This window comes from Vipera ursinii (assembly GCF_947247035.1).
Source record: "Vipera ursinii genome assembly, chromosome: 4".
NCBI lineage: Eukaryota > Metazoa > Chordata > Lepidosauria > Squamata > Viperidae > Vipera > Vipera ursinii.
The window spans coordinates 51,820,183-51,837,228 of NC_139514.1; the positions used below are offsets into that span (position 1 = coordinate 51,820,183).

The window sequence follows — 17,046 nt, forward strand, 5'->3', positions numbered from 1 at the left end:
AGCGTTCGGCGAAACGAATGACGTCGCCTCTTCCTGGGAATTCCGAGGCGGGGACACTGAAGCTCCGCCCCCTTCCTCCATCCGCTCCGCCCCCTCGGGTCCTTCCAGTCCCCGGGCAGGCGGGGGCTGCAGAGACCGCGGGTCTTTCGCGGCTCTGCTGGTGTCGCTAGCGCGTTGCCTGTGGATGATGGGGTTTGCGATCTGGTCCGGGCTAACATTCGCAGAGATTTACCTTCCCGCGACACCTTCGCCTGCGTGCAGAAGTGACTTACTCGCTTGCAAAATTGATCTCTTAAGCCAGCCCAACGCATTGGATTTGCACCATACACGCGGGCACGTCAGAACGGAGCTGGAAGGGACCTTTGGAGGGGGGGTGTCTTCCAGTGCAAGCCCCCTGCTCAAGCGGGAGATCCTATACCACTTCAGTCAAGTGAATGTCCAGTCTTTTCTTCAAAACCTCCAGGGATGACCGAGGGAGGGAGGAAGAGAGAGAGACGGAGCCAGCGGGGAGGCGGGGCAGGAGCGCGGTCCGGCCGCCGGGCTTCCTTTCCACTTGTCCGCATCGCTCCAAAGAACTGCGTTGTTTGGGGATGGCGACACTGGTCGTTTGCTGCGGGGCTCCCGCTTGGAAGGGAAGGGAAGATTTGTGAGGGGAAGTTGCCCTATGGGGGTGGACATATGTGTGCTCTGCAATATGTAGAGTTTAGTAACGGGCCCCGGCAACTTTCCATTCGGAGGCAGCTCTCCAAACCTGATGTTGATGACAAGCTTACATTTCCTTTAAAATAAAATAAAATGGATTCCCCTTCCCCTCCTTCCACCCCCCCCCCCCGCACCTCGCCGCCCGAGAGGAACACAGTATAACACTAGACTAGGCGTTTTACATGAGGGGAAACATCTCTCGTCTTCGCCCATCTTTGCCGCCGATGCTGTTTCCCGAGGCGCTCGGCTAAGGAGGAACTTTTTTTTTGAGGGTGGCTGGGACGGAGGACTTGTCCTGCGCGTCCACAGGCAACGAGGGCAAAACCCCTTGCGACCTGGTTGTGAGAAATGGGGAAAATGAACACACACAAACACACTCTCGGCCTCCCCGTCGCCTGGATTCTCACTTCCCCTTCAGGCGTGCTCTGAGACTCAGGCGCGCGGCGCTTTTCGTTTGTGGAGCCGGGGGAAAAAGTTGCCTTTCCCCAAAGTGCCGCGACTCGCTTGAAGCGACTCGTAGCGGGCCCCGTTCCCCCCCCCCGCGCAACTTCTGGCTATCCCCCATTTGCCAGGTCTGCAACTAGAGGCGAGAGCGCCTCGCCTTCAGCCGAAGGGCAAAAGCCCGATCTCGTCCCGCTCCCCTGTTCCCTCAGAGCGCTGCTTGATGGGCTCTCCGCTGCCGCCTCCGCTCCCTTCCTTCGCCCGGCCTGCTTTTCCAACCTCACCTCCCTCCCTCCCAAAGCTCCTCCTTTTCTACTCAAACCGATTTTCGGGGTTGCTCGGCTTACACCCATTAGCGAGAGACCCCAAACGTCCCTTTCTCGCCGCTCCTCCCTCCCTGCCCGCAGAGGCTCTTGCCCTCCCTTGGCTCGTTCAACGGGGGGGGGGGGTGGGAATAGGTTGGGTACCCCTTTCCCCCCCCCCCGAGAACGACACGTGTAAATCTCAAAACGACCCCGGCAAGCTTCGCGCAAAGCCAGGCAGACCCGCGAGCTGGGGCTCAGAGCCAGCAGCTGGAGGGGAAGAAAAAGACGGCGCCGTCTGAGGAGTCTCTTCTTCGGCTATCTTGCTCTGCCCGTCTCCCGCTTGAAAGAACCTCCTCAGCGGATCGGTGCGGTGAAGAGGCCGGGCTTCCTTCGGGGGGGCCTTTCACTCCTGTACAAGGGGGAAGGGGAACTCTCTTCTTGTGTGTATGTGCGTGTGTGTGTGTAAAGCACGAGAGAGGGAGGAAGAGGGGGGGGGAAAGCGAGATCTCAAGCCCCGATGTCGTCTCCGCAGTCTCCGCTGAGCAACGCCGCTTAGGAAGAGAAAAGGAGCAGGACAGGCACGCTCGCTCCTGCCCCACCCCTGCGCTCTTCCTCGGCCCACTGCGTCGGCGCTGGGTCATGTCAGCCGGCTGCGCGTTTCCACGGCTGTTCCCCGGCCTGCCGGAAGGCCCCGGTGGCTACTGAGGCATCGAGAGAGGCGCCGGTGGCTGCTGGGTCGTCCCGGCGGCCGGTCGGTGGAAGGCCGCAGTAACGTGGGGGCTGCATACAGACGCCGGCAGCTGGTCACGGGGCCCGGTGAGTCCCTCCGCGGCCTCACCGGGTGTCGGGCGTGTCGAGCCCGACACCGGGCAGTCTCCCTGGCGGTGTCGATGGATCGAAGGATGCAGCCGGCGTGCGGAGGGCAGGCCCCCAAGACGAGGTGGGCCTGCGCTAGTGGTGTGCGAGGATGGCGGGGGTGGCTCCCGTGGCGAGGAGGGCGCGTCCGTGGGGGGGTGAGGGCCTCGCGCCGTGCTGCGAAGAGGGGCCCTGCCGAATGTCGCGCCCATAGGCCGCAACAGCTGCCGCGGCCCGCCTGCAGAGCTGCCGCCTTCGGCAGCCTGCAAAGGTGCCGCGGCAGCTCCCCCAGAGAGGAGGAAAGCCGCCGCAGCCCGTTTGCAGGCCGCCACCCTCCTCTCTTTGGGAGAGCTGCCGCGGCACGTGCGGCGCCGCTGCCACTGGGAACCGGTTCCATCACACACACAGGAAGGTGGCAACCGCGGGTGTCCGCGCATGCCCAAGAAAAAACCGTTTTGCGTATGCGCAAGACGTTTTTTGCGCATATGCGTGCATGGACGCACGCATGCGGCTCCCACGTTTTTGTGTGTGTGATGGAACCGGTTCCCAGTGGCTCTTTTCCTTTTTTGGGTTGCCGACCCCTGGTCTAGGCATTTTTTTAAAAAAACATGATCAGTGTTGAGCTTTCTCTCTCCACATCTTTGCCCGGACATTCTTGACCGCAAATGCCACCTTCCCTTTCCTTCCCTAAGTTCAGGTAGTCCTCGAGTTAATGTCCATAACTGAGCCCAAAATTTCTCTTGCTAGGCAAGACAGTTGTTAAGTGAGTTTTGCCCCATTTTACAACATTTCCTGCCGCCATTGTTAAGTGAATCTGGCTTCCCCATTGACTTTGCATGGTAGAAAGTCGCAAAAATGATCACATGACTCTGAGACATTGCAACTGTCATAAATACTATACATGTCAATTGCTAAGCATCCAAATTTTGATCACATGACCACAGGGATGCCACAACAATCGTTTGAAAAATGATCCTAAGTCACTTTTTTCAGCGCCATTGTAACCTCGGACGGTTACTAAACAAATGGCTATAAACCGAGGGCTAGCTGTATTGGGGTCCACTTGCAAAATTCTTCAGCACAGTCACAAACTCACAATCGATCAGCTACACCAGGGATCTTTAAGCTTGGCAGCTTTAAGACTTGCGGACTTCAACTCCCAGAATTTCTCAGCTGGCTGAGGAATTCTGGGAGTTGAAGTCTACAAGTCTTAAAGCTGTCACATTTGGAGACCCCCGAGCTACACTAATACTTCCTATTCATGATGTGTTCATTCTTAGCCTTTTAGCTTCTTTGGGTAACTGACAAAATAGGCAATTAGCTGATTCTAATAATGGCTCTATCAAGCCAAAGTCCAAATATAGTGATTTAGATTGACTAGCTTTGGTTGAAGCTAATTCAGGCCTCGCTTGCAAAAACCTCTCAGTAGTTTGCTACTAAAATTAATGGGCCAGGCCCTGATGGGAAGGCAACCAGAGGATTGATTTCCCCCAAATTTCAGGTCCAAGCCAAATCAAAGTCATTCTTTGTGACATCACTTGCTCCTCCTAACCTCATTGGCTGGGTGACCATGGCAAGTGTCAACATTTCCAGCATTGTTGACTATTCTGGATAGCAGCACTGCTAGATCAGGTCCAAAATACCTGGATCAGAAGAAAAGCGACTGCAAAATTGTTTTATTTAATATTTATTTATATAGGGGGTGAGATTAGAAAAGTGGGGTTCAGCATTACCCCAGAAAAGTGGTCACACCTGCTTTGAGATCAACCTCCACACCTCTGACTGAATCGCACCATCCACAATGGCAAAGGTACAAATCTCCGTAAGAGGGTTAGGGTCAGGCGGCACAAGGAGAAAATATCTGTTGTGAGCTCCACATAGGTGTCAGGAAAGGCATCCGGGCAGTAAATGCTCAGCTCCATTCAGTTGCCGCGACCCCACCCTGATGCAATTATTTATTTATTTATTTTATTTATTAATGGGACTTATATGCCGCCCTATGTCCCGAAGGACTCAGGGCGGCTAACAACAATAAAATACAATAATACAGAAGTTAAAAGAAAATTAAATTAATGGCCCCTGTAGAATAAATTTAAATTTAAAATTAAAATAAGTTAAAAATTAGAAACATAATTAAAATCCCTGTCAGTCCAGGTCAGCCTGATGGAAAAGAAGTGCAGAAAAACAAACAAACAGGGTCTTTGAAGATTAGTTTTACCTTTGGAGTGTCACTGGGGATTTCCCAAAGAACTCACCCTTGTGACTGAACTATTTTTTATTTACTTATTAGATTTTTAATCTCACTTTTATTTTTTATAAATAACTCAAGGCAGTGAAATATCTAATGCTCCTTCCTCCTCCAATTTTCCCCACCACAACAACCCTGTGAAGTGGGTTGGGTGAGAGAGAGAGGAGAGAGACAGAGAGAGAGGGAGAGAGAGAGAGAGAGAGGGAGGGAGAAAGAGAGGGAGAGGGGAGAGAGAGAGAGGGAGAAAGAAAGAGGGAGAGAGAGAAGGAGAGGGAGAGAGAGAGAGAGCGGGAGGGGGAAATGGCCCAAAATCACCTCTGGACTGAGGGGAGGGTGTGACTGTGTGTCTCCATTTCTCAAACAGACCAGCATCTTGAAAAAACTCTGAAGCAGACGGAGCCCCTGGAAGATCTCTCTGCAACCAACAAGAGTCTCCGTCTCCAGGTAGAGGAACTGAGAGGGACCTTAGCCTGCTTGGATGCTGAGAATCAGATGTTTCTCAAAGACAAGGAATGCATCAAAGGGCAGCAGAAGTCTCTCTGGGACACAGTGAATGACCTTAAGTCCACAATAGAACACCTGCAGAAAACGGTGGAGGACATCAGAGGAAAGCTGGACCAGGCCAACATGGCGATCCAAGAATTAGCGCTGCAGAACAAGTCTTTGGTGAAAGCCAACGAAGACCTCAACGAGGAAATGCACGAGGCCACCAGCCAAGTGGCCGTCTTCAAAGACGACAAGCCTGGCCAAGAGGACGACCTCGAAGAGATGCGGAACCTTCCGTCAGAGGTTCAAAGGTCCCTGCGTAATCTGGGGGACAAACTGGCTGAGGTGGAGCACAGCTTCCATGTGGAGAAAATCCATTCTAGCCAACTGAACGAGAAAGTTACAGATCTTCAGAAAGTCAGAGAAGACAGGAGGAAGCGCATCAAAGATCTGCAAAACCAACAGGATCTCTGCGTGCAGCAGGCCACGTTTGTGCGGCTGGACCAGGAGAACCAGATGCCAGCGGGCGTCCTGACGCATGAACTACTGGAGGCCAGGCTGGTGGGGGTGGCCGGGGACTGGCCAAAGGAAAGGAAGGCCCGTGTGTACTTAGACATGCATGGCTTAATCTTTGAGACAAGCATATGCTACTGGCAGGATCAACCAGGTAGTCTTTTTTTCTATTGTTGGCCCTGTCTTTTTTTTCTATCATTATGTCTTTCGGCTTTTGCTTAATTAAAGAAAATAAAAAATAAACATTAATGAATCCAATGTATTTTCCTTGGGCACTTTTCCAAAGTGAGAGAAGCTGCTTAAACGGGAGCAAATCTGAACCAATTCTTATGGGATCCAATTCACTTAAAGAAACCATAAGCTATCTGAAACTGAATGCAGTTAGGAATAGTAAGCGTGTCACGTGTCAGCTGTCCAGAATGTGTGTGTGTATGTATGTGTGTGTGTGTGTCTGTGTGTTTGTAAATGGGTGGACTTAACAACAGTTTCAGAAAGCTGTGATATAGCTTCAAAGGAGCAGCAAGTTATCCGGCTTCATGGTCAGTCTTTGGTGAAAAGTTCTCCTATGTCAGCTGGGAGATCCTGGGAGCAGTAGTTCATCTGTGCCAGCTGGGGAATTCTGGTAGTGGAAGCCCACGCATCTTCCATCTGCCAAGGTTGAGAAACCCTAAACTAACCAAATGTCTATGACCGTGGTGGCGAACCTATGGCATGCGTGCCACAGGTGGCATGCAGAGCCCTCTCTGTGGGCACGTGCACCGTCGCCCCAGTCCTAGGCCTCCAGCTGGGTTTTCTAAAACCTTTTCGCTTTAGGCCTCTGCCGCTGTGTGCAAAAAACCCCAAAAGGTTCAATCAATCAATTTCAACTTCTCTCAGGGGGAAAAAAATCTTGCAAAGTTGGAATTGATTGAACTTTTTAGTCCCACCCAGTCTGCCATTACCACTGCAGCCATGCCCACCCAATGGGCCAAGCCCACCCAATGGGTCACACCCACCCGGCACCCAATGATACATAAGTGGGTTTTGGGTTGCAGTTTGGTCTCGAAAAGGTTCTCCATCACTGGTCTATGAGATGCTCAGCCATCCAGCTCTTCCTTCTCTCTCCCAAGGTTATTCCCAAATATCATTAGATTCAGAGACTCCAGGATACGTGGTGAAGGGAAGGGATTGCAGGGGACCTCAGAGGACATTCCCCAAGGCAAGGGAGACAGAGGGGGTCAGACTGGCTCACTTGCTCGAAGGTCAGACCAGTCCCACACGTGCAGTGATCCATCGCTTGCAGCCGAGAGTAATGTTTGGGGCTTCCAAGGGTGCCAAGTGTGGGTGGTGACCATTGGACTGCCCCCATCCTTGCCTGGGGTGCCAAAGGTGTGTCCTTTGTGAATGAATACCGGTTTGGCTTCCTGCCTTGAGGAATCCCAGTCCTTTGTATTGTAGACCTGAACGGTCCCGTCAAAACCTTGAAGAAATGAGAAATGCAAGTAAATGCCTCATTGGAAAAGTGGAACAGAGACAGAAGGGTGGGTTGAAGCTGGGGGGCTGGCACATGAGGGGAAAAGGGTGTGAAAAAACATGTTCTTTATTAAACCCAAAGTCCCAACCCAGAGGGTTACGGGGGGGGGATCAAGAAAAGGGAGCATTTGGTCTATTGGTTAAGGTCCTGACCTAGAAACCAGGAGATTATGAGTTCTGGTCCCGCTTTAGGCAAAAAAGCTTCTGGGTGACTTTGAGTCAGTCATCAGCAGGCTGTGAGTTCCAGTCCCGCTTTAGGTATGAAAGCCAGTTGGGTGAGCTTGGATCAGTCCCTCTCTCCCGGCCCAACCTACCTCATTGGGTTGTTCTTATGGGGACAATAGGAGAAGGAAGCTGTGACCCACAGGTGACATGACCCAGCTGAGCCCCTCTGAACATTGGGGCTTCATTTAGGTTGCTCCTTGGACCACCCACCCCTGCAGACCCCATAAGACTGATGGCGGCAAAAGCAGCTAGCGGCCTTGCCAAACGAAGCCCCATCACAGCTTACCTGACACCGCTATGGTGTTGCCCAGTACAGGAGCAAAGCTGATGGACAGGAAATCTGCCCCCCGGAGGTTAGGGGTGGGAACGCAGCACTGGGCCACTTTCAAGGGGCTGGAGGGGTATCTGATGTCCGTCAACACAACGAGGCCAGCCGAGGCCCTGATGTGTAGGCAATCAGATGACTGGTTGTTGTTTTTCAAAGGCAAATCAAAATCATTCTTAATGACATCATGAGTTCCTCCTAACCTCATTGGCTGGAGGTTGCCATGGCAAGTGTCAACATTTCTGGCATTGCTGATTCTTTTGCACAGCAGCACTGCCAGATCCAGTTCAAAATAACTGGTTCAGAAGAAAAGGGACTCAAAAATCATTTATTTAGTATTTATTTCAATAGGGGGCAAGATCAGAAAAGCAGACAATGTCATTGGAGGATCTTTCAGCAACCAATAGGAATCTCCGTCTCCAGATAGAGGAACTGACCGAGAACGTAGCCTACTTGGAGTCTGAAAACCAGGATTTTCTCAGAGACAAGGAGCACATCAAAGAGCAGCAGAGATGTCTACGGGAGACAGTGGATGACCTTAAGTCCACAATGGAACACCTGCAGAAAACTGTGGAGGACATCAGAGAAAAGTTGGACCTTGCCAACGCAGTGATCCACGAATTAGCTCTGCAGAACAAGTCTTTGGTGAAAGTTAACAAGGACCTCAATGAGGAAATGCACGAGGCCACCAGCCAAGTGGCCGTCTTCAAAAATGACAAGCCTGCCCACGAGAATGACTTCAGGGAGATGCGGAACCTTCCGTCAGAGGTTCAAAAGTACCTGCGTAATCTGGAGGACAAACTGGCTGAGAATGAGCACAACTACTGTGTGGAAAAAAACCAGTCCGGCCAACTGAAAGAGAAAGTTGCAACTATGCAGAAAGTCAGAGAAAACCTGAGGAAGCGCATCAAAGATCTGCAGAACCAACGGGATCTCTGCGTGCAGCAGGCCACGTTTATGCGGCTGGACCAGGAGAACCAGATGCCAGTGGGCATCCTGACACATGAATTACTGGAGGCCAGGCTGGTGGGGGTGGCCCGGGACAGGTCAAAGAAAAGGAAGTTTCTGCATTGGTTGTGGATGGCAGTCAAAATTCTGATGCTGCTGTTGTTTGGCTGCTGTCTATTTGTCATGGCATACACTCACTTTTTTAATCCGCTGTTCATCTCTGAGACACTTGTGATGCTTCTCAGCGACCAGAGCATTAACCGACTTGTACACCGTTTCTCCCCTTATCTTGAACAGAGAAACGATGGCCTTTTGCCATTTTGAGAAATGAAATTCCTTCTCTCCCTCCGTTGACTTGCTATCTAGTATGCAAGTTAGCAGAGGGGCATACCTGATAACGGAATTTGATGGACAACAAATGTGGACTCTCCAGCGTTGGAAACATACAACCTTCTTTGGGTATAGATCTTCTTTTTTCTATTGTTGGCCTTGTCTTTTTTTTCTATCATTATGTCTTTCGGCTTTTGCTTAATTAAAGAAAATAAAAAATAAACATTAATGAATCCAATGTATTTTCCTTGGGCACTTTTCCAAAGTGAGAGAAGCTGCTGAAACGGGAGCAAATCTGAACCAATTCTTATGGGATCCAATTCACTTAAAGAAACCATATGCTATCTGAAACTGAATGCAGTTAGGGATAGTAAGCGTGCCACGTGTCAGCTGTCCAGAATGTGTGTATGTATGTATGTATGTATGTATGTATGTATGTGTGTGTGTGTGTGTGTGTCTGTGTGTTTGTAAATGGGTGGACTTAACAACAGTTTCAGAAAGCTGTGATATAGCTTCAAAGGAGCAGCAAGTTATCCAGCTTCATGGTCAGTCTTTGGTAAAAAGTTCTCCTATGTCAGCTGGGAGATCCTGGGAGCAGTAGTTCATCTGTGCCAGCTGGGGAATTCTGGTAATGGAAGCCCACGCATCTTCCATCTGCCAAGGTTGAGAAACCCTAAACTAACCAAATGTCTATGACCGTGGTGGTGAACCTATGGCATGCATGCCACACGCGGCACGCAGAGCCCTCTCTGTGGGCACGCGCACCGTCGCCCCAGTCCTAGGCCTCCAGCTGGGTTTTCTAAAACACAATGAGGCCAGCAGAGGAGAGATGGGCAATCAGTGGTGTCTCTCCAGAGCCGATTCCTGCACACCAGCTCAGCCTCTCTGTCGGGGCCCAGGGGGTCTGAGCCTCTTCCACAGCTCCCAGAATGCCCTGGTGCTGACGGAAGTCCACAAGGAACAGCTGCCCTTTGGCACCACACACCACAGCAGTGACTTCATCCAGGAAGTCCAGACTGGCGATTTTGTCAGGGCTGGCAGAGGCTGTAGATCGAAAGAGGAAAAAGAGCTGAGTTGGGTTATGGGGGAGAATTCTGCCACCTCCCCCACAAAACCTGACTTTGAACCAGTTATGACGAGACAACGGGTTCTAATCTCTCTTTAGGCACGAAAGCCAGCTGGGTGACTTTTGACCAATCACCAGGAGGCTGTGAATTCTAGCTCTGCGTTAGGTGAGAAAACCAGCTAGATGTCTTTGGGCCAATCATCAGGAGGCTCTGAGTTCTAGTCCTGCTTTATGGATGACTTTGGCCTAGTCCAGGGGTAGGCAACCTCGGCTCTTTTATGTCTCAAGGAATTCAACTCCTAGAATTCCTGAATCAGCTATGCTGAGGGGAAAGGGAGAGGTTTCCAAGCTGAGCCATGCTGACTCAGGAATTCTGGGAGTTGAAGTCCACGAGTCATAAAAGAGCCAAGGTTGCCTACCCCTGGCCTAGTCACTCTCTCTCAGCCCAACCCAGCTCAAAGGACTGTTGTGGGGAAAATAGGAGAAAAATGTGTTACATATGTTTGTTCCCATGAGTTACTTATAAAGTAAAAAAGGTGGGATGAAAATCAAAGATACACACATTAAAGTCTATTCATTCTCCTTCCTGTTCCCTTGAATTTAACCTGAGATCAAGAATCAAAAAGAGAAACAGAAATAAGAAAAAAAAAAACCACAACTAGCATATCTCCCTATTTCTAACCCCTTGGGAAGTTGTGTTTCTAAGAAATGGACCCTCGGGATTTTGCAGAGGGTTTTCAATCAAATTGTCTACCTGCCACCCAAAGATTTTGCCCCGATTCAGCTTCCATCATTTGGAGATTGCAGATTCTTTGCCCATGGAGGATGCAGGCTTGTTTGGCACAGCTGGTTGCAATTTTGGACCAGGAAGTATCTTCTGTCTTTGTGGGAGAGATGACACTCAGTAGCTTAATCACATCTAGGGTGGAGGAGAGGAAAAAATAAGAATTTCCACAAGACTTAATTTCCATCTACAAGTAGTCCTTGACTTATGAACCCAATTGGGAACCGAACTTCCCTTACTAAGGAAAGTGGTTGTTAAATGAGACACTCAATTTTATGATAATTTTTGCAATGGTTGTTAAGCAAATCAGTACAATTGTTAAGCAAATCAGATGGTCATTATGCAAATCCATTTCCCCCTCCCATTGATTTTGCTTGTCAGAAGCTGCCTGGCAAAGTCATTAATGGCAACCACGTTACCCTGGAGACCCCAAAACTCTTATAAATACACTCCATCCAAATTTTGATCACGTGACTTTGGGGATGCTGCGATGGCCGTAAGGGCAAGGAACGGTCGTAAATCACTTTAGTGGCACTGTAACTTTGAATGGTCACTAAACAAACCGTTGTAAGTCAAGAACTGCCTGTAGTTTCCAAAGCATCACTTTTCTCCAATTTCTCTCCCTTTTGGAGATTGCAGCTTAGCTTTTTTTTTAATCCTGGTTGTTCTACTGGGTGCCTGGCTGAAATCATACTGACATTGAAAAGCACCAGTTTCTGAGCACTGGTGAGCTGCACTTTTGTCAAGAATGATAAGGGCGAGGCCAGACGAAAAGCAATTCCTGCTTTCTTTTGTATCCTCAAAGGAGTTGAACGAGAAAGATGTCAGGGGTGAACAAACATCATCCAACATCAGCCTGGAAGAGATGGGCGATGTGCAAAGCTTTCGGGAAGTTTTTTTTCCCCCCCCCCCATTCAATTTCACCAAACCACACAGCTAGCTTTGGAGTTCTGGGAATCGAAGTCCACCCAATCTTCAAGTTTCTAAGGCTGAGAAACACTGGTTTATGCTAACAGTTGGAAGAAATTTTTGTTCTGAAGATAGACTCGGCTGTCTTCTTTAGAGAAGCAATGAATTAAATTGTGGGAATGAGAAAACTTTTCATCCTTGTCCCTGCAAACCTTGAGTGGGGTTTGGCCATCCTAAATTTGAAACCCAGTTGGGAAGGAAAGCAGTTGCTTGGAAGCATACTGTTGTGATTCAGCGTCAGCCTGTGGTTCCGGCAGCCGAGTCGGATGATTCTGAAGAGGAGGAGGAGGAGGGGTTTGGAGAGCCTTTGGTGTCAGAGGGAGGTTCTGATGCACTGAAGGACTCTCAGCCTGGCCCCTCCCGTCATGTTCCTCATCAGACTCAGCCGTGTGAGCACGAGGTATTGGATGAAGATGATTCACAGCTGAATCTATTCAGGGACGCTAGGTGCAGGAGGCAATCTAGCAGAGCAGAACAGAGAAAGGCAATGAGGCAACTCTGTGAGAGGAGAAGGCAATGAGAAGCCACGCCTTGGGATTGCTGATAAAAGGGGAAGGTGTGGGAGGTGCTGGTTGCTGAAGGCAACCGTTTGAAGATCTTCTGCTAGAGTCCTGGTCTGTTATTCTTGTTTAACTCTTGTTTGAACTTTTGATTTCTTTGTAAATAAATATGGTTGGGTTTTTCCAGCCTGTTGACTATAAAAAGGGGTTGTCCCTGACATTCAAACAGGGCCGGTTGTAGGCTGGAACAGAACACCTACCTGTTTCATCTGATTCCACACGCCAAACCTGCAGAGCACTGTCTGGTGGGCCACTGGTTACCAGCAAGCTGAAAGCACAAATCAAGAAGAAACCAAGTGATGAAGATAATTCCACTTTGAGATGGATGGAGTAGAAGGGCAAAAAACACAGAATTCTGGAAGCTGTCGTCCATCGATCTTAAAGTTGCTGATGTTGAGAAACACTGCTCTAAAAAAAGCTAAGCTGGATTGGACAGTTGGTGGGTTAGGATGTTGGTGGAAACAGCTCTAGCCTGAACACCACAGATGACCTACTATGATACAACATAGGTTTTGTTTGGTTGCATATCTCTCAAAGCCATCCAAGGTGGAACCATCCTCAGATGTTGTGGCAATGAATTCCACAGGCAATGATGCAGTAGAGAGTCACTAGCATGCGAGCCAACCTTATTCAGAAATGTGTGAACAATGTGGCAACAATTTCGGGTTAACCTGGGCTTTGAGCTCAGAAAAGAGTGGGAAACCAACTTAACTGCTTCATTATGTCTTACTTCTGTCCCGTGAAACATGAGGACTTGGTGACCTTCTGAAGGGGACCCAGAAAGACTTGATGTGGAGTCTGTTGAATTCACAGAGGGCCATGGAGATTCATGCTGGGTATCCTTAAACCAGGATGAATACGAGGAAAGCAGATAAGAAACATAGAAGGAATGTGTGGCAATTGAGGCAGCCTTGAAGTCCTCAGTTCTCTGTACTCTTTATCAAAATTTTATGGCAATGTAACTGATGTGTTTCTTTTTATTAAGACTATAACAACTCTTGCTTGAAGTACAGGTAGTCCTCGACTTACAACCACAATTGAAGCCAAAATTTCTGTTGCTAAATGAAACATTTGTTAAGTGAATTTTGCCCCATTTTTACAACCTTCCTTGCCAAATTTTTTTTTATTTAAAAAGTTTTACAATACATTTTGACTTTAATCGCCCCCTCCCCCACCCCCATCCAGCCCTCCCTATCCCTCTCCCCCATTCCCTCCTCCCCCCCCCACTTCCCAGAGCTAAATACAGGGTATAAAATCGTAAAACAAACATAAGCACCCCTATGTTATCAACAATAAACTATTAATTCTATCTCCCTCTAGCTCATATAAAATGAATACAAACAATATTAATATTACAAATAAAATAAAAGAAAAAGAAAAAGAGGAAAACAGAAAAAGAGCTTTACTCAAAATAGAATTTCTTAATCCCAGTCCTTATTCATATTAATTTAAAAAAAAAGAAAAAAAACGTTCACCTACTATTTACATTCTCCCACCTTTCTCTAATTTCTAAACAAATTATCAGTTACACGCCAAAAGTGCCTATCTCTGTTAACCTTAATAATCTCCAACCAAACTAAACTATGATCAAAAATAGTTCTTGCATGTATCACGCCAAATGTCTCGCAGTTCCAGATCATCCTTGAGTTCAAATAAAAAGAGTAAAAAAAGGTTTAGGCAGTCTCTAAGACAACTTGTTAATTAGGAGCTTGCGTACCCATTCTTAGTTCAACACATACTTTTAGTCCATAACCCTAATATACTTTTCTAGCAAGCAAATAACATCAATCTTAAATTGTGTTAAATATTAAAAAAAAAACTTTCTTTCTCCTCTATGATAAATTTAATCCATTGACATTCTAATTTAAAAATTTAATCACCAATCTTAACGCTCCAAAGCTTTTGGAGCACGTCTGACATGACCCCCATAACTTCTTTGGACCGCGCCCCTCCCACAGCTTCACTGTAAGTACACTTTGGAGATTCCATAACTTTCTGCTGGTCTTGCTCTTGCTCTCGTCTCACTCTTCTTAGGGCGGCACGCGTCATCTTCTGGCCTCCTGCAACAACCAATGAGACTGTAACTTGATCCCCTCCAACACCATTGTCCTCTGTCTGTCTATCTGCAACATCTTGAAGCTTTCCCTCGCCGTATCCCTTTGCAGCTTCCAAAAATGATAGGGGGGTTGCTTTCAACACATTGCTATAAAAATCACGTGCCTGGGCCACAGTAACCAGACAATGTCTTTTACCTTCGTGCGTCACCACCAGTCCAACTGGAATCTCCCATCTAAACTTAATATCACATTTCTTAAGTTCCTGTACTAAAAATGCAAAATCTTTCCTTCTCCTTAAAATCTTCGGAGGAATCTTTTAAAACCAAGACTTCTTGCTCAGCCACTACCAATTTAGTATCATAAGCAGCTTGAATGACTTCATCTCTAATTACTCTCTTTGTAAAATAGACCACCACATCTCTGGGTAACTTCCTCTGTCTTGCAATCCATGAATTTACACGAAAAATTTTGACCATATTTCCCTCAATTTCAGATGCTGGCTGGCCCAATACCCCTTCCAGAGCCTCAGAAATCAGCTGCTTTAAATCTTCTTTACAATTCTCCTTTAAACCCCTGATTCCCAACTGGGTTTCAAATTTAGGATGCCTAAACCCCACTCAAAGTTTGCAGGGACAAGGATGAAAAGTTTTCTCGTTCCCACAATTTAATTCATTGCTTTTCTAAAGAAGACAGCCGAGTCTATCTTCAGAACAAAAATTTCTCCCAACTGTTAGCATAAACCAGTGTTTCTCAGCCTTAGAAACTTGAAGATTGGGTGGACTTCGATTCCCAGAACTCCAAAGCTAGCTGTGAGACACACTGGCACAAACAATGCCAATTGTGTGAATTTTGTAGGAATATCTGGTTTGGTGAAATTGAATGGGGGGAAAAAAAACTTCCCGAAAGCTTTGCACATCGCTCATCTCTTCCAGACTGATGTTGGATGATGTTTGTTCACCTCTGACATCTTTCCCATTCTACTCCTTTGAGGATACAAAAGAAAGCAGGAATTGCTTTTCGTCTGGCCTCGCCCTTATCATTCTTGACAAAAGTGCAGCTCACCAGTGCTCAGAAACTGGTGCTTTTCTCAATGTCAGTATGATTTCAGCCAGGCACCCAGTAGAACAACCAGGATTAAAAAAAAAAAGCTAAGCTGCAATCTCCAAAAGGGATTGGAGAAAAGTGATGCTTTGGAAACTACAGGCAGTTCTTGACTTACAACGGTTTGTTTAGTGACCATTCAAATTTACAGTGCCACTAAAGTGATTTACCACCGTTCCTTGGCTTTACGGCCATCGCAGCATAACCCCAAAGTCATGTGATCAAAATTTGGATGGAGTGTATTTATAACAGTTTTGGGGTCTCCAGGGTAACGTGGTTGCCATTAATGACTTTGCCAGGCAGCTTCTGACAAGCAAAATCAATGGGAGTGGGAAATGGATTTGCATAATGACCATCTGATTTGCTTAACAATTGCACTGATTCGCTTAACAACCATTGCAAAAATTATCATAAAATTGAGTGTCTCATTTAACAACCACTTTCCTTAGTAAGGGAAGTTCGGTTCCCAATTGGGTTCATAAGTCAAGGACTACTTGTAGATGGAAATTAAGTCTTGTGGAAATTCTTATTTTTTCCTCTCCTCCACCCTAGATGTGATTAAGCTACTGAGTGTCATCTCTCCCACAAAGACAGAAGATACTTCCTGGTCCAAAATTGCAACCAGCTGTGCCAAACAAGCCTGCATCCTCCATGGGCAAAGAATCTGCAATCTCCAAATGATGGAAGTTGAATCGGGGCAAAATATTTGGGTGGCAGGTAGACAATTTGATTGAAAACCCTCTGCAAAATCCCGAGGGTCCATTTCTTAGAAACACAACTTCCCAAGGGGTTAGAAATAGGGAGATATGCTAGTTGTGGTTTTTTTTTCTTATTTCTGTTTCTCTTTTTGATTCTTGATCTCAGGTTAAATTCAAGGGAACAGGAAGGAGAATGAATAGACTTTAATGTGTGTATCTTTGATTTTCATCCCACCTTTTTTACTTTATAAGTAACTCATGGGAACAAACATATGTAACACATTTTTCTCCTATTTTCCCCACAACAGTCCTTTGAGCTGGGTTGGGCTGAGAGAGAGTGACTAGGCCAGGGGTAGGCAACCTTGGCTCTTTTATGACTCGTGGACTTCAACTCCCAGAATTCCTGAGTCAGCATGGCTCAGCTTGGAAACCTCTCCCTTTCCCCTCAGCATAGCTGATTCAGGAATTCTAGGAGTTGAATTCCTTGAGACATAAAAGAGCCGAGGTTACCTACCCCTGGACTAGGCCAAAGTCATCCATAAAGCAGGACTAGAACTCAGAGCCTCCTGATGATTGGCCCAAAGGCATCTAGCCGGTTTTCTCACCTAACACGGAGCTAGAATTCACAGCCTCCTGGTGATTGGTCAAAAGTCACCCAGCTGGCTTTCGTGCCTAAAGAGAGATTAGAACCCGTTGTCTCGTCATAACTGGTTCAAAGTCAGGTTTTGTGGGGGAGGTGGCAGAATTCTCCCCCATAACCCAACTCAGCTCTTTTTCCTCTTTCTATCTACAGCCTCTACCAGCCCTGACAAAATCGCCAGTCTGGACTTCCTGGATGAAGTCACTGCTGTGGTGTGTGGTGCCAAAGGGCAGCTGTTCTTTGTGGACTTCCGTCAGCACCAGGGCATTCTGGGAGCTGTG

The 17,046-nt window shown here is 47.6% G+C and overlaps 2 protein-coding genes across 2 annotated transcripts; one reads left to right on the forward strand and one right to left on the reverse strand.

Annotated features, from left to right (window-relative positions):
* Positions 1-17: 17 nt before the first annotated feature.
* On the forward strand, positions 18-5,876 carry LOC310639521 (uncharacterized protein; the record flags this gene model as incomplete). The annotated part of the gene is made up of 4 exons (XM_083361271.1): positions 18-141; positions 1,667-1,859; positions 2,005-2,405; positions 4,916-5,876. The coding sequence occupies 4 exons, from the start codon at positions 18-20 to the stop codon at positions 5,770-5,772; spliced, it is 1,575 nt and encodes a 524-aa protein (XP_083217397.1). The 3' UTR covers positions 5,773-5,876.
* A 576-nt stretch (positions 5,877-6,452) lies between these two features.
* Positions 6,453-15,622, reverse strand: LOC310639522 (WD repeat-containing protein 73-like; the record flags this gene model as incomplete). The annotated part of the gene is made up of 10 exons (XM_083361272.1): positions 6,453-7,009; positions 7,574-7,885; positions 8,050-8,128; positions 8,393-8,464; positions 8,759-8,848; positions 9,699-9,934; positions 10,711-10,875; positions 12,470-12,537; positions 13,000-13,067; positions 15,617-15,622. 10 exons carry the CDS (start codon positions 15,620-15,622, stop codon positions 6,768-6,770), a joined length of 1,338 nt encoding a protein of 445 aa, XP_083217398.1. The 3' UTR covers positions 6,453-6,767.
* Positions 15,623-17,046: the final 1,424 nt, after the last annotated feature.